The sequence below is a fragment of the Rhinoraja longicauda genome, chromosome 15 (genome assembly GCF_053455715.1).
Source record: "Rhinoraja longicauda isolate Sanriku21f chromosome 15, sRhiLon1.1, whole genome shotgun sequence".
Lineage (NCBI taxonomy): Eukaryota > Metazoa > Chordata > Chondrichthyes > Rajiformes > Arhynchobatidae > Rhinoraja > Rhinoraja longicauda.
This window is the reverse complement of record NC_135967.1, coordinates 39,570,724-39,592,524: the sequence shown is the minus strand read 5'-3', so window position 1 is coordinate 39,592,524 and position 21,801 is coordinate 39,570,724. Positions and strand designations below refer to the sequence as shown.

Here is a 21,801-nt window from a genome sequence, read left to right as displayed (position 1 = left end):
CCAACTTTCTAACTCCCAAATAAGGGACAAAAGGTGACATCACCAGCCACGCCCCACATGACCTCACCCAGCCAGCGGCCAGGTGCTCCCGCTCCACCAATGGCAGTCGCCCGGGCCGGGAGGCGGCTTGCTAAGTGACCTCCGTTAGGCGGCGCCCGGGCCTCTGGACCTAAACTGTCCAGAGCTAAAATGTCAGAAACCTAGTGTCGGGACCTACAGCGCCCCTCAGGCCTAACACCGCATTAGGCCCCGACAGAGGAGGGATGGGGAGGGGAGTGTAGGTGTTTAGATGATCAGCCATGATCATATTGAATGGCAGTGCTAACTCGAAGAGCCGAATGGCCTACTCCAGCACCTATTTTTCTATGTTTCACACCCTGAATTTGTCTGCCTTACCAGTCAGGCTTCTTCCATTAAAATAAACGCAGTTTAGTCCATCTGGCCTTCCTCACCCCCTCACAAGGGGACAATAGGCTGGGTTTGTTTCTCTTTAAGCAGACTAGGCCGAGGGTACAGAAGATGTGTGGAGCATGGGGAGTGAGAAACTAAGGTTAGGTGGTGACCCAACTCAAGAAGCAGGAGGCTGAGAGGGGATCAGAGGAAGCGGCCTGGAATGTACAAAGCAAACCACACACAGAGCATCCAGCACAGGTTTGCTGTTAATACTAAGTTGAGGGCAGAGTGGGCCAGAACTGGAAAACCACTGGCCGCAGGGATGCAAAAATAACGCTTTATTAGACGATTAAAAATACCAGATAAAAGCAATAGATACAAACAAACATAGAAATGAGGCTGGATCAGCAGCCCAGCTGGAAACAGGACAGTTCCTCTCCCTCACAGAGCACATTGACGATTCATTTGTGCCGTCCCGATCGTACACTTGTTCACCTGCACAAGGACAGTGAGCAGTTAATTCATCACCGAGCAGTTTGGGTTAAATGACCCCCAACCCCCTCCCAACTAATGCACTGGTGTTCCTGGACTATTCGATCAAAGTTTAGTTTTAGGGGCTAGAGTTTCTCTGGGTGGAGTTTGGGAACATGGTGAGGGTTTCTGGAGAGAAGTCCAGACACACTCACTGGCAGCAGGATGAAGAGGTAAGCAACTCCACACATAACCCATATTGGGCGGCACAGCAGTAGAGTTGCTGCCTTACAGCGAATGCAGCGCCGGAGACTCAGGTTCGATCCTGACTACGGGCACCGTCCGTACGGAGTTTGTACGTTCTCCCCGTGACCTGCGTGGGTTTTCTCCGAGATCTTCGGTTTCCTCCCACTCCAAAGACGTACAGGTATGTAGGTTAATTGGCTGGGCAAATGTAAAAATTGTCCCTAGTGGGCGTAGGATAATGTTAGTGTGCGGGAATCGCTGGGCGGCGCAGAACCGGTGGGCCGAAGGGCCTGTTTCTGCACTGTATCTCTAAATCTAAATAACTCCACCAGTGTGTTTGTCAAAGCCAGGGATCCATGGCTGAAACTCAGATCAACAAGGACCCGCGAAAGGCAGAGAGCCCCCATCCCACATTTACAACCTGCATTCATGATTTGGATGAGAATGGGAGTGGCATGGTCACCTACTTTGCAGATGCCACCAAGACTGGTGAGATGGTGGGCAGCGAGGAAGGTTGCCCAACATTACAACAGGGTCGAGATCAACTGGGGAAGTGGCCACGGAACGGGTGACAAGTGCAAAGGTTTGCACCTTGGGACAGGACTTGCACAATAAAAGGAAGGGCCCCGGGGAGTATTGTGGAACAGAGACACCTGACACACAGTTCCCTAAAAGAGGCAGCACAGTAGGTGATGAATGTGGCATTTGGTACACGGGTTCATCGGTCAGTGCATCGAGTACAAGGGGTGGGACGATATGTAGCATTGTAGAAGTCGTTGGCAAGACCACACTTGGAACACTGTGTGCAGTTCTGGTGGTTAGCTCCAGGAAGGATGTCCTTTAAGCTGGTAAAAGGTGCAGAAATGACTCACGAGGAGGTTTCAGTTACAAGGAGGGGCTGAGTCTGGGCTTTGTTCCCCAGGGCTGAGGAGACTGAGGGGGTGACCCCAGAGGTTCATAATATCATGAGAGTTGTAGGCAAGGCGAATGGCCAGTCTTTTCCCCCAGGCTACAGGAGGGTGAAACCAGAGGGCAACGGTTTAATGCAAGTGGAAAAGATTTAATAGCACCCAAGGGGCAACGTTCTCCAGAGTGGTGGGTTTATGGAACGAGCTGCCAGAGGTAGTTGAGGCAGGTACAATAATAAAATGTTAAAAGACATTTAGGCGGGTACATTGAGAGGAAGGTGCAGAGGGATATGGGCCAAGTGGCAGCAGATGGGAGAGGCTCAGGTAGACACCTTGGTGGCATGGATGTCAGGTGAAGGGTGCTGAGATCAGAGATAGATGGTATGAGTCACACTGCTAGCAGCCAGTGGCTGCAGCCTGAATGACTACACAACCATGTTGCAGCTCACTGCTGCCCCCTGCAGCCGCACACGTCACCACTCTGCCTACCTTACTGGCAAAGCGCAAAGCGCTCAACGATTCTTGGAAGTCGTCTTCCAGCGGCGAGACATTCACAAACATCAACCTGCAGGACAGACGTGCCAGTTACAACGAGGCAGCGACCAGGGCACGAGTCACAGCAGACGGGGAGAGGATTACTTACGTCTTTGAATTTCCTCCCAAGCTTTCCTGCAGCAGGTAGGTCAGCTTGCTATTGCGGTACGGAACGTGAGACTCCTGGAGGAGAGAGAAAGATAGAGAGGGGTCAGTCACACCCAGGGTACCCCAACACTGAGGACCACAGGAGTCAGTCACACAAAGTACCCCCCGCAGCCCCACTACAAGGAACATAGGGCCAGGAACACGGTGAGCATCTTGCCACTCTACATGGAGCAGCTGGCAGAACAGCCTGCCCAGCCCTGCTTCCACAGGCAGATCCCTTAACCCAACCGTCCTCTGCTCACAGCGTCCCGTTATGACACCACACCCCAGCACAGGCACAGTGCAGCAGTGTGGAACTCCACATGTTGAACTCCATATGTTGAAAGGCTGGAGCAATTAGGCTTGTATACACTGGAATTTAGAAGGATGAGGGGGGATCTTATTGAAACATACAAGATAATTAGGGGATTGGACACATTAGAGGCAGGAAACATGTTCCCAATGTTGGGGGAGTCCAGAACAAGGGGCCACAGTTTAAGAATAAGGGGTAGGCCATTTAGAACGGAGATGAGGAAGAACTTTTTCAGTCAGAGAGTGGTGAAGGTGTGGAATTCTCTGCCTCAGAAGGCAGTGGAGGCCAGTTCGTTGGATGCTTTCAAGAGAGAGCTGGATAGAGCTCTTAAGAACAGCGGAGTGAGGGGGTATGGGGAGAAGGCAGGAACGGGGTACTGATTGAGAGTGATCAGCCATGATCGCATTGAATGGCGGTGCTGGCTCGAAGGGCTGAATGGCCTACTCCTGCACCTATTGTCTATTGTCCACACCCCAGCACAGGCACAGTGCAGTGTGGAACTCCACACCCCAGCACAGGAACAGTGCAGTGTGGAACTCCACACCCCAGCACAGTGCAGTGTGGAACTCCACACCCCAGCACAGTGCAGTGTGGAACTCCACACCCCAGCACAGTGCAGTGTGGAACTCCACACCCCAGCACAGTGCAGTGTGGAACTCCACACCCCAGCAGTGTGGAACTCCACACCCCAGCAGTGTGGAACTCCACACCCCAGCACAGGAACAGTGCAGTGTGGAACTCCACACCCCAGCACAGTGCAGTGTGGAACTCCACACCCCAGCACAGGAACAGTGCAGTGTGGAACTCCACACCCCAGCACAGTGCAGTGTGGAACTCCACACCCCAGCACAGTGCAGTGTGGAACTCCACACCCCAGCACAGGAACAGTGCAGTGTGGAACTCCACACCCCAGCACAGGCAGTGCAGTGTGGAACTCCACACCCCAGCACAGGAACAGTGCAGTGTGGAACTCCACACCCCAGCACAGGAACAGTGCAGTGTGGAACTCCACACCCCAGTACAGGCACAGTGCAGTGTGGAACTCCACACCCCAGTACAGGCACAGTGCAGTGTGGAACTCCACACCCCAGCACAGGAACAGTGCAGTGTGGAACTCCACACCCCAGTTCAGGCACAGTGCAGTGTGGAACTCCACACCCCAGCACATCAGTCTGGAACTCCACACCCCAGCACAGCGTGGAACTCCACACCCCAGCACAGTGCAGTGTGGAACTCCACACCCCAGTACAGGCACAGCACAGGCACAGTGCAGTGTGGAACTCCACACCCCAGCACAGCGCAGCAGTGTGGAACTCCACACCCACGCACAATATACAGCTTACACACTGGTAAACTTCACCCACGGTTGCAAGCCCAAGCCACCCAGCAGCGTGTGAGCACAGCCCAGTGCCGCTCCTGTGCTGGGCCTCACCTTGTTGGACAGTGCCAGAAAGACGAGTGCAAGGCAGGACAGGCTGTTGTTGATGGCCTGAGCCTCCAGCAGACGGTCTCCGCTTGAATGAGATTTATCCAGGCGCTCACTGCCTGCCAGATCCACCAGGCACAGGTTTGCTAAACAAATGCAATGACAGTGGCATTAGTAAATTACTGCACAGGACTCTCATGGAGCAGGGCTACAGCTGCGGACAGGGAGCAGGTGAAGCCCCTGGGGCCAGGCAGGGGTTGGCGGGAGCATCAACCCTCTGGTCCTGATGCCACAGGGAGGAGCTGCTGATTGGACAGCGAGCAGTCTTGTGGGTTACATGGATGGGAGCAGCAGCAGGGAGCAGAGGACTGGATGATGGAGCCTGGTACATCACGGTCCCACAATACACATGGGCACAGCACACCAAGCCACAGCAGAACCAGCAGTGGGCTGGTTGGAGCCTGGTTCAATAGTTGCAGCAAAATCGGTGCAGTCACTGTCGTCGTCGTCGTCCCCCCCCCCGGTGCCCAGACTTTGCCAGCCCCAGGCCGAGATCAGAATGGTGCCTCGACACCACCCCTCTCCCAACTACAGAGGGTGCAGATTGAAGGTGAGCAGCGTGGGATTGTCCTGCACAGCAGCTTGTGATTATCGGTGCTGAGAAGCCGGCAGCACACACACACCAGCAGCTTTCACACAATCGGGTAAGGAGCAAGGGCAGGGAACGGGAGAGTTGGACACCTTCATCAAGGACACTATGAATGACCGAGCAGCCACAGTGGGTCAGCCACTGTCTGCGACCGTTAGCCCACAGCATGCACAGTGGAGCAGTCAAGTGGGACAGTTAGCCCACAGCACCCAAGCGGAACAGCAACTGCATGGGACAGTTAGCCCACAGCAGGTCAGCCACTGCCTGGGACCGTTAGCTCTCAGTAGCCCGGCCAAACACAGACACAGTCTGGGTGGCAGTCACACCGGACATGGGTGTCATCCACTCACAATTGTGCAATTACTCACATCTGCACACCAGGCCATTGGCAGAGTTATTCCCTTCTATATGCAGCTGAAAGACACTGTGGCTCCGCGATGATTGATCATTCATTGCTGTCTTTGCCACGGAGCGGTTGGCTTTTGCAATGGTAATTAACTTGTTTACCTGTGGGGAGAGCAGAAAGCACTCAGTCCAAACCCAGCAGCTCAAACCAACATTGACCACTCCAAAAGACAAGACTGAGCTGGAGTAACTCAGCGGGTCAGGCAACATCTCTCGAGAACATGGATAGGTGATGTTTTAGGTCAGGACCCTTCTTCAGGCTGATTGCGTGTGTGGGGGGAAAGGGGAGGGGCAGGACAAAGCATGGCAGGTGGATACAAGCATGGGGGTTTCGGAAGGGCAGATGGTGGACAAAGGCCAGAGATCCCATCACTTACTGTGCACTGTTCCCCACTCCCCAGGATGGAGATGTTAAACAGTTGGGTAATCCCACCGTGCAAGTTCGGGACACCGAGACATGGGTGTGGTGAAGCAAGAGCCAATACTGCCCTCGACCAACCTGCCAGGCTGACTGGTGACAGTGCCACACTGTATTAAGTGAGGGGGATGGTCACGGAGAGGGGGAATGTGGAACAGTGGAAAGAAAAATGGTTGGTGGTGGCCAGGAGTGAGCACCAAGATCCACTCAGTGCCAACACTTAGAGTGTCTGGGCCTGTTCCCATGGACCTGTGGGCAGGGAGTGGCGTTACTAGAGGCGGGTACACACTGTACTCTCCGCCCCAGAGTCAACACATACAGTTGTAGTGGGTGGACCTGTTCCCATGTAACCAGGGCAAGATGGCAGGACAGGGTGGCGTTACTAGAGGCAGGTACACACCTCCTCCACCGTGCTGACACTGATGTATTCCAGGTTGGTCACGTACAGCTGCTCACTCTTGTTAATCCGTGGCTTGATCTCGTACTTGATGCTCTTCTGCGATTTGGTCACCAGCAGGTCACGGATGATCTTGTTGTAAATCTCCAGATAGCTGACAGTGAACTTGTACTGAAACCAAAGCAGAGTGTGCTGACAGAGTGGCAGAGCTACCCGACAAGCCCAGGAACAACTAATAACCAGTGCTGGTGTAGCTCTAACAGTGCAAGGACAGCAGCCAAAGCCCAGAGGCAGGTGCTGCAACAGGGCTCTGCAATGGAGGTGCAGTTTTCAACATGTGTGGAGCCAGGTGGTGGTGCCTGGAATGAGCTATCAGAGGGGCTCAGGCAGAGGGGCAGACAGGGACATTTAGAACAGAGATGAGGAAAACCTTTTCAGTCAGAGAGTTGTAAATCTGAGGAATTGACTGCCTCAGAAGGCAGTGGAGGCCAATTCTCTAAATGCATTCAAGAGAGAGCTAGATAGAGCTCTTAAGGATAGCGGAGTCAGGGGGTATGGGAAGAAGGCAGGAACGGGGTACTGATTGACAATGATCAGCCATGATCACATAGAATGGTGGTGCTGGCTCGAAGGGCTGAATGGCCTACTCCTGCACCTATTGTCTATTGACATCATGCAACAGCTGCACCAGGCCACTCCAGGCCTGACAGCAACGAGAGTGCACTACGATGCTTGCACTCAGCCAGATCCCAATCTCAGGGCCACTGGGGTCTCGGTCCGGAGATGGTGACATCTACCGCATGTCTGTTTACACAGGAACAGTGAGTTGGGGGAGATCTAGAAGTGTTTAGCTTCACTCCAGCAGCCTGCCTGCCTGACATAGGGTAGATATGCACGACCCATCCCATAGTCTCCAGTCTGCCTTGCCACAGGGCAGATACTCACGACCCATCCCATGGTCTGCAGTCTGTGCGCAGTGCTGAAGATCTGATCGACTGCGCGTGGAATCATCCCCTTGGTCTCACACGTCAGCTCATCTGGCCCCTCCATGGTGTAGGTCTTCCCACTGCCTGTTTGACCGTAGGCAAAGATGCACACGTTGTATCCGTCCAGGGCAGACTGGGAGAGAAAGGCAGGCAGCGTTACTGCGGGCCAAGTCCATTCCAAATGCCCAGTCTTGGGTGCCCATGTGAACATTTCCAAAATCTGCACAAACACTTAGTGGTGACAATACAGCATTCGTTACCCACCCACCCAAACAAGGATGGGCCGGGCTCATATACAAGGGTGCGTGTACATTATCGCCATTCCCATCCACCGTGGAAGGGTGACACAAAATGCTGGAGTAATTCAGCGGGTCTGGCAGCATCTCTCGGGAGAAGGAATGGCAGCCATTTCAGGTTGAGACACTTCTTCAGAAAACCCTTCACAAGACTCTTCTTCAGAAGACCCTTCGTCTGAAGAAGGGTCTCGACCTGAAACATCACCCATTCCTTCTCTCCAATGATGCCGCCTGACCCGCTGAGTTACTCCAGCATTTTGTGTGTATCTTCGGATTAAATCAGCATCTGCAGTTTCTTCCTACTGTGGAAGTCCCCGTTCTGTCTACTGACACTGAACAATATTAGACTGAGGCCTTGAACAGGAGTAGCAGGGGAATGCACAGTGACTGGAGGAGCAAAGTCAATAGGCAATAGGTGCAGGAGTAGGCCATTCAGCCCTTCGAGCCAGCACCGCCATTCAATGCGATCATGGCTGATCACTCTCAATCAGTACCCCGTTCCTGCCTTCTCCCCATACCCCCTCACTCCGCTATCCTTAAGAGCTCTATCCAGCTCTCTCTTGAAAGCATCCAACGAACTGGCCTCCACTGCCTTCTGAGGCAGAGAATTCCACACCTTCACCACTCTCTGACTGAAAAAGTTCTTCCTCATCTCCGTTCTAAATGGCCTACCCCTTATTCTTAAACTGTGGCCCCTTGTTCTGGACTCCCCCAACATTGGGAACATGTTTCCTGCCTCTAATGTGTCCAATCCCCTAATTATCTTATATGTTTCAATAAGATCCCCCCTCATCTTCTAAATTCTAGTGTATACAAGCCCAATCGCTCCAGCCTTTCAACATACGACAGTCCCGCCATTCCGGGAATTAACCTAGTGAACCTACGCTGCACGCCCTCCATAGCAAGAATATCCTTCCTCAAATTTGGAGACCAAAACTGCACACAGTACTCCAAGTGCAGTCTCACCAGGGCCCGGTACAACTGTAGAAGGACCTCTTTGCTCCTATACTCAACTCCTCTTGTTACGAAGGCCAACATTCCATTGGCTTTCTTCACTGCCTGCTGTACCTGCATGCTTCCTTTCATTGACTGATGCACTAGGACACCCAGATCTCGTTGAACTCCCCCTCCTCCTAACTTGACACCATTCAGATAATAATCTGCCTTTCTATTCTTACTTCCAAAGTGAATAACCTCACTTATCTACAATAAACTGCATCTGCCATGTATCCGCCCACTCACACAACCTGTCCAAGTCACCCTGCAGCCTTATTGCATCTTCCTCACAATTCACACTACCCCCCCAGCTTAGTATCATCTGCAAATTTGCTACAAGAGACTGCTGTCCCTTCCTTACCTGCACCAGCTGAGAGATGTCTTCAAAGACTTCTTCTTGCTTTGCCACTGGCTGGAAAACGCGGTCAAAACTGAAGTCACTTTTTGAGACATCTTTCCTGTTGTTCCCAGTATGAGACTTTAGATTGGAACAGAAAATAATTTGAGGAAGTTTCAGTTTGCAGCTGAACATTGAACAATCTCATCAGCTCAGTCAGGCTCAGCACGAGGTATTGATCAAATTCCATTACACTTTGCACTGCAATTTTCCATGTTGGGAACAACTGGGATGGACTCCTCCATTAGACTGATCACCACAGGAGATCATGCAGCCAGTGTGGGAGAGTCCTGTCCCACTATAACACGATACACCACCCCACCACCAGTAAATGGAGTCAGGACCATGCAGCCAGTGTGGCAGAGTCCTGTCCCACTATAACTCCACTATACACCACCACCGGGCACAAAGCCACCAGTTAATGGAGTCAGGCCCATGCAGCCAGTGTGGGAGTCCTGTCCCACTATAACTCCACTATACACCACTAGTTAATGGAGTCAGGCCCATGCAGCCAGTGTGGCAGATCCCTGTCCCACTATAACACCACCAGTTAATGGAGTCAGGACCATGCAGCCAGTGTGGCAGACCCCTGTCCCACTATAACTCCACTATATACCACCACCCGGCACAAATCCACCAGTTAATGGAGTCAGGGCCATGCACCAGTGTGGCAGAGTCCTGTCCCACTATAACTCCACTACACACCACCACTTGGGCACAAAGCCACCAGTCAGCAGCGACCCTTTGTTGTCTCTGTGGCCTTTCAACAACCACCTAGCCTGAGCCTTAGTGGCATCCCTGCACGTTACGCTGGTGAGGCCACAGTTAGGAAAGTAATGTTTTCAGTTTGGGTCAGCCTGCCATAGGAAAGATGTTGTTAACTGGAAAGAGTGCAGAAGATTATCTGAGATTGCCTCTCAGATGACATAGCTGCTATGAACCGGTCCTGCTGAGCCGGATGGTCACATCGCAGTGAACCGGCACAGATCTACTTGCACTTTATTCTGTTTTAAAACTGTTACAATTTGTTTCATTGGGTTGTTAAATTAATACTGACCAGCTAATTAAATTATTGCATTGTATGGGAGGCGCATTCCCAATCTCGTTGTACCCCTGTACAATGACAATAAAGATATATTGTATTGTATTTGAGGATGTTGCCAGGACTTGAGGGTGTGGGCTGTAGGGAGGTTGGAAGGCTAGGACTCTATTCCTGAGAACATAGGATGAAGGGTGATCTTATCAAAGTGTACAAGATCATGAGGGGAATAGATCGGGTAGTCTTTTACCCAGAGTAAGGGAATCAAGAACCTGAGGACATGGGTTTAAAGTGAGCGGAAAGACTTAATAGGAACCAAGAGGCGACGTTTCCCACACCGAGGGAGGTGGTTGAATGGAATGAGGTACGGGAGGGGTTTGTTGAGGCAGTGTGGGGAGGCTGGGCTGAGGTCCTGTTGTGATGCGTGACTCACCTCCTGCGTCTTTACCAGGGTAACCACCTTCTCATCACTGGGCTGGAACTGGATGTGCATCATATCACATTGGCTCTCCGAGTCAAGGAATGGGCGAACACGGCAGAAAACACGGATGTTCCCCTGCAAGAGGCAAGGCAGGGTGAACGTTACTGGCTGCACGCAGCACAGAGCAAGCACCAGCGCCAAGTCAATGGCCGGTTGAGAGGTCTGGCTTCAGGTGGAAACCAGAACAGGATGATGGAATACATTACTGCAGTACAGGGGGCTCTGGTGCCCACAGATATTGCCTCTAAGATGACCAATGAGTCAGCTCCTGATTCAGCGAGTTTCATCCTGGCTGTTCTCAGGCAACTGAACCGTCCTCTCACCAACTAGAGAAGCTCATTGGAGACCGTTGACTTTCTTTAATTGGACTTTGTCTTGCAATAGCATTATGCCTTTTATCCTGTATCTGTGCAGTGGACAGCTTAATTGTAATCATGTCTAGTTTTTTTTTGTTGACTGGATGGCACACAAAGCCTTTCACTTTGTGTACCTTGGTACACGTCATAATAATAAACTAAACTATCAATGAAGGATCGGATTATAGGAGAAAGATTGAAAATTGATTGAATGTTGACAGAACAATCTTGGCGTTGAGCAAGACCAAGGAGCTGATTGTTGATTTTAGAATGGGAAACAGAGGATCCATGGACAGGTTGGTGGAGGAGAGTGAACAACTGCCTTCCTGGGCACATGCATCTCTGAACACCTGTCCTGAGCCCCGCTCACTGATGCAATTGTACAGAAACTTTAGCAATGCCACTAGAGGTTGAGGAGATTCAAGATGCAGAATAGCTTCTTCCCAATAACTATCAGACCCTACATTAACCGATGAACTGTCTTTGACTTCACCAAGCACTTTAGGGTTTTTTTGCATGAGTATTGGGGCTCGTAATTAATTGAATTAGTTTATTATATTTTATGTTACATGCCTGGGTAATGTTACAGTGTCAGTACATGAGGATTAAATACAACTGTGTGGGCCGACGGTATCTTCAGCTCCTGCAGTGTTGTGTGTGTGTTTATTATATTTTCTCTGTGTATCATGTTAGTGTCGGTACATGAGGATGAAACACAACTGTGTGGGCTGACAGCACCTTCAGCTCCTGCACGGTGTTGTGCAATCTGCGGCGTTCCTGCTCTCCATTTGCGATCGTCTCCTCCGCACGCTGCAGCTTCTCCTCCACACGCTGCAGCTTCTCCGCCACACACTGCAGCTTCGCCTCCTGACTACCGATGAGCTTGCGTTGTTCCTCCGCACAGATAGTCTTCTGCTCAAGCTCCTGCTCTGTGCGCACCAGTGTGCTCTGGATAAAGCAAACATTGCCAATCAGCAGAGTACATCACACACCTAACTTGGACATCCAGTCACAATAGCGTGGTGCGGACTTTAGAAATACACCGCGGAAACAGGCCCTTCGGCCCAACAAGTCTCTGCTGACCAGCAATTACCCCGTACACTAACACTATCCTGCACCCTAGGGACAATTTAATTTACCGAAGCTAATTAACCCAAAAACCCATCTCTCTGAACTTGCTGTAGATATGTTCTGGAATAGCCACAGCTCATCCAATGGACTCCCCAACCCTCTCCCCAGACATTTCAACCCTCTCTAACTGCCCCCAAAACCTTTCTGTATTACCCACTCACCCACACAACTCTACCATGCCTCAGGTCTTGTGTAGGATATCTGAGCTCAAGCCAGATAGTGCCCAGCCAAGAGATTCTGCAGGCCAGATTTCAGCTTCCCCAAATCAGACTTTCATTGGGCTATAATAACATTCAGAAGTGCAGCATTACCTTCGTGCCTTTAAGAGCAGTGGAGAGTTCTTCTACTTCAGCAGTTAAGCTGCGGATTTGAGCTTCCCGTACAGTGGCGTGATGTCGAAGCTGATCCAGCTGAGACTCCGCTATCCTAAACACATGTGGGCAACGGTCAGGTACGGAGCAGATCAAAGCTCTGCACATTTCATCACGAATGGAGGTGCACAATTAAACAGTGTGCAAAAACAAAGAATTTCATTGTACCTAGGTACCTGTGGCAATAAAGTGTTATTAATTGAATAACTGGAAGGAAGTGATTCCAAAGTTATCTTCATCTCCTGGTGAATGGAACATGTAAAGGCTCAGCTTCACAAGATGAGAGCTGCAATAGATAAGGAACTGGGAGCTCAGGACACAGACATGCTCAGCAACTGTACAACAGGCAAGAACACGTAGATGGAACCGACCAAACAGTGGTTAGTGGGGCTGTGTGTAGCGACCATGATATCAACTAATCTCATCAACCTGCACACGATCTGTACCCCTACATTCCCTGCCTGTCTAGAGTTGCAGATGCCTGTCTAAATGAACATAGAAAAGTACAGCATAGCAACAGGCCCTTTGCCCCACAATGTTCATCCCGAACAGGATGCCAAGTTAGACTAATCTCCTCAGCCTACACACAATCCATATTCCTCCACTCCCCTCGTACTCGTGTGCCCATCTAACAAATGTCTCCACAACCACCCTTGGTATCACAGGAACAACCATACACAAGACGTGGCATCTTGTCCGTGGTCGGCTCTATATACGACCCTTTGGGATTTCTAGCACCATTTACTCTGCCAGCCAAACTGATAAAGTAGGAGCTCTGTAAGAAAAAATTAGGATGGGATGAAAACATACCCCAAACCTTCTCTCAGCAATGGACAGGATGGTTAGCAGATCTCAACAAGATGGCGGAGTTTAAAGTGGATGAAGCCCACAAGCTTTGGTCAAATCAGATATGCACAGCTGCACCACTTTTCAAACACCAGCGAAAGTGGCTATGGTACTGTTTCATATCTAAGACTGGAAAATGATAACAAAGAAGTGCATGTTGCATTCAATGGGAAAATCCAGAGTGGCACCATTAAAACAAATGACGATTCCCAGAATGAAGCTTACAGCTGCAGTCCTAGCTGTCAGAGTTGACACAATGCTGCAAAAAGAATTACAGCTTCAACTGGACTAATCCATCTTCTGGACCGATAGCACATCAGTGCTTAAGTACATCAACAATGAAACCAAACCCTTCCAAACATTTGTAGCAAACAGGATCTCTTTTGTAAGGGATGCTACTGATGTATCACAATGGAGATATGTTAGCACAAAGGAAAATCCTGTAGATGAAGCCTCTAGAGGACTAACAGCAGGCCGCTTCTTAAGTTGCAAGAGATGGATCAAGGGACCAGCGTTTCTCTGTAACCCAGACAGAGAAGGGCCAAAACCTCACCTGGAATCTGCAATCTCTGCTAATGATCCAGAAATCAAACAAGACATGAACTTCATTGTCAAAAATCCATTGAACCTCTCAAACTCTCTCATCACCTATTTCTCATCAATGAGGAATCTGAAGACTGCTGTAGCTTGGCTTCTTAAAGTAAAGACAACACTCTTGCAGCTGACTCGAATGAGAAAGGAGATTTAGACTGCTGTGAGTAGCTTTGAAAAAGGTCCTGGCAAATTTAAAAAAGGAAGAAAAGATTGAAGAATCACTAAAGATTAAATGCCAACACATAGTACATACCTTTTATTTTGAAAATGTGTAAAGCAAAAAAAAAAAAAAGGGGTGTAATGAAAATAGCTCATTTTATTATTTATTGGTAATTGTTTTGTTATGTACAAGACAATTAGGGGCCATTGTGTAGGAGCCATTTATATTTATTGTTGGCATATTATTTTGCTTACTGTATATTTTGCAGTATTATTTTGGACTATTATGAGCTGCAAGACTAAACACTCTGATTTTGTGACTAAAAGTCATCTTAATTGGACATCACAGCTGCAGTGCAAAACAGTGTAAAACTCCTGATGTTGGGAGAGTCCAGAACCAGAGGTCACAGTTTAAGAATATAGGGTAGGCCATTTAGGAATGAGGTGAGGAAAAACACTTCCATCCAGAGTTGTGAATCTGTGGAATTTTCTGCCACAGAAGGCAGTGGAGGCCAATTCACTGGATGTTTAAGAGAGAGTTAGATTTAGCTTTTAGTGCTATAGGAATCAAGGGGTGTGGGGAAAAAGCAGGAACATAGTACTGATTTTAGATGATCAGCCATGATCATATTGAATGGCGGTACTGGCTCGAAGGGCCAAATGGCCTACTCCTGCACCTATTTTTCTGTTTCTATGTATCCTTCCCCGCCCCCCCAATGCTCCACAGAAAAGAATCCAAGTTTGTCTGACCTCTCCTTGCAGTTAATACCCTCCGACGTAGGCACATCCTTGTAAAGCTCTTCTGCACCCTCTCCAAACCCTCCGTCCTTTGTATAATGGGGGAACCAAAACAGTACACAATACTCCAAATGCAGCCTATCCAAAGTCCTATTTCCTGACTCTTCTACTCAATGCTCCAGTAGATGAAGGCAAGCAAACTGTACGTCATCATTACCACAATCTATGAACTTACATCCCAGGATTCTTCTGTACATCGACGCTACAATTCTGTAAAGGTAATGTACAAAGAACTGCAGATGCCGGTTTAAAAGAGATCAAGTGCTGGGGTAACTGAGCAGGTCAGGCAGTATCTCTGGAGAATGTGATTTTTACACTGCCATCTACACACTGTACAGTGTGGAGCCACACTGGAGTGCTGTGCCACACAACACCATGGGCTGACTGGACCGTCACCAATAGCTCTGGGAACAGAATACTGACCGCAACTTGTCTTCGAGCTCCTCGATTCGAGAAGGGGCATCAGACAAGCTTTCTGCACGCTCTTGAAACTGTTTCCTCCGCAGATCGGAGACCTGCAGCTTGTCCCTGTAGTCCGACACACATTTCTTCATGTCCTCCAGCTGCCCTTTCAAATCCCAGGCCGGACGCTTCTTGGCCACAGCTGTGGAAGGAGCACATTTCACTAATTCTGGAGCTGCCGCTGTAATCTACCGACACACCACTGATTGGTAATTGGAGCGCATTTGATTGATGAAACTTTTATAAAAGATCTTCATACAACTCCCAGCAATGGATAACTGCGAACCATACTCTGTTTTAAATGTCTCATTCCATCCCCACTCCAAGTAGATTACCAATTGACCCCACATACAAAACCTCAAATTGCTTACCCATTTTTGCCTGCATGCTAAAGTTTACCTCCAGCAGAAACTCAGTCTCACAGGGAGCACAAGACCAACATTAATCTCTGCAGGAACAAAGCATTTTCCCAGTCCTGCTCCACTCCTCCCAGTGAAGAAGCCATACCACGATGTAAACCCTTTGTTACCTCACATGGCAAAATAGAGATTGATTCCCATCACTCCCATCTAAAAGCATTTCCATCTATCTCCAGTAATCTAAACTAAAAGACATACTCACCCCCCTTGCCAGCAGTGCTGGGAGCTGCAGGTCCCGTCCCTGCATCTTTAGCTACCGTTACCACACGAGCTGCGGAAAGTAATCAGTGGTTTATAAAGCAATTCTGAAACAATTGTCCACATGTTGTATAAGTGGAAGCACAGCAGAGCAGGTCCAGTGTCCGTGATCAGACCAGGACTTCAAGTACATGCCAACGTGAAGGCTCTGAACTGTAGCACAATTTCAAACCATAACACGTGGCCAGTAATGAGCAAGACAGCCGGCCACAGGCTTGCACAGGTATCAGGACCAACAACAGATGCAATTTTAACTGGAGCCAAAATCAGGCCAGAAACAGACTATCTCCAAACTCACTTGGCACAAGCCCAGGTTTTCAGATTCCTTTTTATCATAACCATAAAAATCATAATCATATTTTATTAGCCAAGTCTGTTTTGCAACATACGAGGAATTTGATTTGCCATGCAGTCATACCAATAAAAAGCAACAAAACACACAAAATACATTTTAACATGAACATAAACATCCCACCACAGCGACTCCTCCACATTCCTCATAGGGAGCATTTGCAGGAAGGCTCTTTCGGCATGAACACAAAATGGGCTGGAGTGGAAACTAAGAGACAGGCTGTCTGAAGGGAGAAGTGTTGAAGGGGCTTGCAGTTGGATGAGAGAACTTGGTGGCAATTCTCAGAAGACGGGGGGGTAATAGCCACTTAGGGAGAAGCAGAGGACAAGGATGGATGGAAGATTTTATGGTTCAAGGCCAAGCTGCTGAGTTGGTGTAGTCAATGAACCAGTGTGGGATATGAGGAAATTGGTGACCACCACACAACAACTTTGGAGCTTGCATCACAGCTGGTATTGCATGTGCCAGTGGTGATGCAAGAAATGCATTGGAGTAAGGTGTAGCCCCGGATCAGCCCATTCTGCCACAGGAAGCAGCCCAGGGGCTGTGCAAGGAAACACTGAAGAGGAACGTGCACCACGTAGTTATGCACCAGCAAATTCACAAACAGACCGGCACCATGCAACTAATGTAGGTGTTGTAAACACAAGAGTGATAAAAGACCCTGCATGAACGGATGTCTGAGAGCAGACAGAGCTCATGCCTCCATACTTACTCTTCATCACGTTTCGAGGAATGTTCTGCGTCAACCTGCTCAGCGATATTGTGCTGCAGCCAACCCTCTTCACTGCCCCAACCGGCTAAACGACAGAGAGAAGCACATTAACACACAGCCATATTCCACATTGATCAACATTGGACAATGCCCAGTGAATTGCCACACCACTTTTCTTACCCCTGCCATGTACCTTCCCTGAAACACTCACCTTTCCTGATCATAGTTTACCCCTCACACATTTAAGATTTTGAGCTCTCCACATGATTTACTGCCATCTCTAAACTGACCGGTAATGAGAGATTCACGTTTGCGCCGGCCACTGTAGTTGCCAACCGCATTCTCTTCAGGGACGGCTGTGGAAGTCGTGAGCGCTGCAAGGACATCTTCTTGGGAGAATTCTGTAGTACCAAAGGAAAAAATAACAATTGATGCAAAGGTGGACACAAGTTTCGGTGACATATGCATACAGACACTACGTAAAACTATCCAGCTTAACCTGCTTTCAAGAGAGAGCTAGATAGAGCACGGAGTCAGGGGGTATGGGGAGAAGGCAGGAACGGGGTACTGATTGAGAATGATCAGCCATGATCACATTGAATGGTGGTGCTGGCTCGAAGGGCCTACTCCTGCACCTACTGTCTATTGCCATGAAGCACCAAGGTGTGGAATGAAATTCAATGACAATCACCCTTTGCCAAAGCTGCTGGGAATCCTCAAGTGAAGAACAAAATCACGTTTGCACTGTAACTGTTAACAGCTTATAGGCATGCTATATTTGCTATAGATGCCATCACAAAGAAAGTTAATTGACACCTCTACTTCCTTGGAAGACCCTATTGAACTTCTGCAGGTGCACAGTAAAGACTGGTTGCAACATGGCCTGCCAACCTCAATGCCCAGGTACAGATCACAATTAAACACTCCCAAGGACCAAAATCCTTGCTGAGAACAGAACCAGGCAGGTTGCAGCTGCAGTCCCACCGCCCGATACCTCATTCACCACGGCCACTCCACTCTACCACCCTCCAGGCACACCTCATGGCCTCCAGTCCGAGGAGTCACAGGTCAGGGATAGAAACATAGACAATAGGTGCAGGAGTAAGCCTTTCGAGTCAGCACCGCCATTCAATATGATCATGGCTGTTCATCCACAATCAGTACCCCTTTCCTGCTAACCCCTTATTCTTAAACTGTGACCCCTGGTTCTGGACTCCCCCCCCCCCCCCCCCCCCCAACATCAGGAACATTTTTCCTGCATCTAGCATGTCCAATCCCTTAAGAATTTTATGTTTCTCTATGATCCCCTCTCATCCTTCTAAATTCCAGTAAATACAAGCCTAGTCGACCCATTCTTTCATCATATGTCAGTCCCGCCATCCCGGGAATTAACCTGGTGAACCGATGCTGCACTCCCTCTCAATAGCAAGAATATCCTTCCTCAAATTAGGAGACCAAAATTGCACACAATACTCCAGGTAACACGAGATAACCACTTATGAGGTGTTTGCACAGTAATCAACCAGAGCCAGAAGGTGCGGTCTCACCAGGGCCCTATACAACTGTAATAGGACCTCCTTGCTCCTAAACTGAAATCCTCTCACGATGAAGGCCAACATGCCATTCGCTTTCTTCACTGCCTGTTATACCTGCATACTTACTTTCAGTGACTGGTGTACAAGAACACCCAGGTCTCGTTGCACCTCCCATCTCCTAATCTGACACCATTCAGGCAATAATCTGCCTTCATGTTCTTGCCACCAAAGTAAATAACCTCACATTTATCCACATTATACTTTATCTGCCATTCATCTGCCCACTCGCCAAACCTATCCAAATCGTTGATACTGTAAATGACTGGGGTCGCAGCACCGAGCCTTGCGGAACCCACCGGGGGAGTGGTCCAGCTGTGACAGCGGGGGAATTCACATTGACTGAAGATGACATCTCGGATGCCAGAGAGGCCAGCATCATGTTGGGGAGATGCGGCAGAGACTGAGATTGAATGTAGGGGATAGTGTCTAGATCAGGTATCCCAACTCTGAGTGGAGGACACATCAATACAGGCTACTCTTCAATATGCCTCACATATTTCCCAGCAGTAAATGGTCTGTGTACAAGCTCTGTGTGGAGGTGAACAGCAGCTTGGCCAGCACCATCAGCCACTCACCTCTGTGTTGTCGTCCTGCAATCTGCGCCTCTTGCCCCGAAGCTGGACCTCTTTACCCACATCCGGCCTGTCCATGCTGTGGCCAGGGACGCTGAGGAGAGAGGAGAGCAGTGTCACTGCACTGTCCCTACAGAGACCACCCCACCTCACCTAGCAACCCAGCGACAGACCCTCACCCCCAGCAACCCTGACTCTCACACCTCAGCAACACTGACCCTCACCCCTCACACACCTGGCAACCCTGACCCTCACCCCACACACACCCGGCAACCCTGACCCTCACTCCCGGCAACACTGACCCTCACCCCAGACACACCCGGCAACCCTGACCCTCACCCCCTCATCAACACTGACCCTCACACCCCACACACACCGGCAACCCTGACCCCCACACACACACGACACACCCAGCGACAGACCCTCACCCCCACACACCCGGCAACCCTGACCCTCACCCCCCACACACACCCGGCAACCCTGACCCTCACACCTCAGCAACCCTGACCCTCACCCCCTCACACCTCAGCAACCCTGACCCTCACCCCCTCACACCTCAGCAACCCTGACCCTCACCCCCTCACACCTCAGCAACCCCGACCCTCACCTCCCACACACACCTCATCAACCCTGACCCTCACCCCCACACACCCGGCAACCCTGACACCTCAGCAACCCTGACCCTCACCCCCCACACACACCCGGCAACCCTGACCCTCACCCCCACACACCCGGCAACCCTGACCCTCACCCCCTCACTCCTCAGCAACCCTGACCCTCACACCTCATCAACCCTGACCCTCACCCCCACACACCCGGCAACCCTGACCCTCACCCCCCACACACACCCGGCAACCCTGACCCTCACCCCCTCACTCCTCAACAACCCTGACCCTCACCCCTCACACCCGGCAACCCTGACCGTCACCCCATCACACCTCAGCAGCCCTGACCCTCACACCTCAGCAACCCACCCTCACCTCCCACACACACCTCATCAACCCTGACCCTCACCCCCTCACACACCTCATCAACCCTGACCCTCACCCCCACACACCCGGCAACCCTGACCCTCACCCCCCACACACACCCGGCAACCCTGACCCTCACCCCCACACACCCGGCAACCCTGACCCTCACCCCCACTCCTCAGCAACCCTGACCCTCACCCCCTCACACCGCATCAACCCTGACCCTCACCCCCACACACCCGGCAACCCTGACCCTCACCCCCCACACACACCCGGCAACCCTGACCGTCACCCCCTCACTCCTCAGCAACCCTGACCCTCACCCCCTCACACCCGGCAACCCTGACCCTCACCCCATCACACCTCAGCAACCCTGACCCTCACCCCCTCACACCTCAGCAACCCTGACCCTCACCTCCCACACACACCTCATCAACCCTGACCCTCACCCCCTCACTAACCCTGACCCTCACCCCCACACACCCAGCAACCCTGACCCCCACACACCCGGCAACCCTGACCCTCACCCCCCACACACACCCGGCAACCCTGACCCTCACCCCCCACACACCCGGCAACCCTGACCCTCACCCCATCACACCTCAGCAACCCTGACCCTCACCCCCCACACACACCCGGCAACCCTGACCCTCACCCCATCACACCTCAGCAACCCTGACCCTCACCCCCTCACACCTCAGCAACCCTGACCCTCACCTCCCACACACACCTCATCAACCCTGACCCTCACCCCCTCACTAACCCTGACCCTCACCCCCACACACCCAGCAACCCTGACCCCCACACACCCGGCAACCCTGACCCTCACCCCCCACACACACCCGGCAACCCTGACCCTCACCCCCTCACACCCGGCAACCCTGACCCTCACATCTCGGCAACACTGACCCTCACCCCTCACACACAGGACACACCCGGCGAGACCATCACCCTCCACAGACCCGGCAACCCTGACCCCACAGCCCACACACCTCACCCCCCCCCCCCCTCCCCACACACACACCAACACTGACCCCCCACACACACACACACACACACACGGCGACACTGATCCCCCCCCCACACGTACACTCCCGACGACACCGATCCTCACAACAGTTTCTGCCCCAAACCAGCGCCAACCCGCGCCTTGTCAAAGCACCAATTCACGCTGCTCCTCCCCTCACCCACCCCACAGACAGTCTACCCCGGTCTCACCTCTGTCTCGCTGCCGCTGCGAGTGTCTATGGCGCCGAGAGCGAGCGAGTCTGTGTCTGTGTCCGTATCTCTGTCCCTCTGTGTCCGTGTCTCGGGGTTGGCGGTTGGGCGGTGACGCGACGGCTGCCCATTGGTCCGCGCCGCCCCGCCAACACATTCAAACCGTGGCGGTTGGGTTGCGGCGCGCAACACAGCGTCCCCCAGTGGAGGGACACTGGAACCAGCGCGCCCCGCCCCCAGTGGACACACAGTGGAACCAGCCCCAGTGGAGGGATAGTGGAACCAGCCCCAGTGGAGGGATAGTGGAACCAGCACCCCCCCCCCACCCCAGTGGACACACAGTGGAACCACCCCCAGTGGAGGGACACTGGAACCAGCGCGCCCCGCCCCCAGTGGACACACAGTGGAACCAGCCCCAGTGGAGGGATAGTGGAACCAGCCCCAGTGGAGGGATAGTGGAACCAGCCCCCCCACCCCCCAAC

At 51.3% G+C, this 21,801-nt stretch overlaps 1 protein-coding gene across 1 annotated transcript; it reads right to left on the bottom strand.

Moving 5' to 3' along the window:
- Positions 1-757: 757 nt before the first annotated feature.
- kifc1 (kinesin family member C1) lies at positions 758-21,427 on the bottom strand. Its single transcript, XM_078412018.1, has 17 exons — positions 21,320-21,427; positions 19,134-19,224; positions 17,254-17,364; positions 16,964-17,048; positions 15,841-15,909; positions 15,181-15,361; positions 12,301-12,415; positions 11,597-11,806; positions 10,455-10,577; positions 8,947-9,063; positions 7,253-7,426; positions 6,311-6,478; positions 5,456-5,594; positions 4,445-4,584; positions 2,662-2,735; positions 2,508-2,583; positions 758-888 (listed from the first exon to the last, which is right to left on the bottom strand). Exons 2-17 carry the CDS (start codon positions 19,206-19,208, stop codon positions 835-837), a joined length of 1,911 nt encoding a protein of 636 aa, XP_078268144.1. The 5' UTR covers positions 19,209-19,224; positions 21,320-21,427; the 3' UTR covers positions 758-834.
- Between the last annotated feature and the right edge of the window lie 374 nt (positions 21,428-21,801).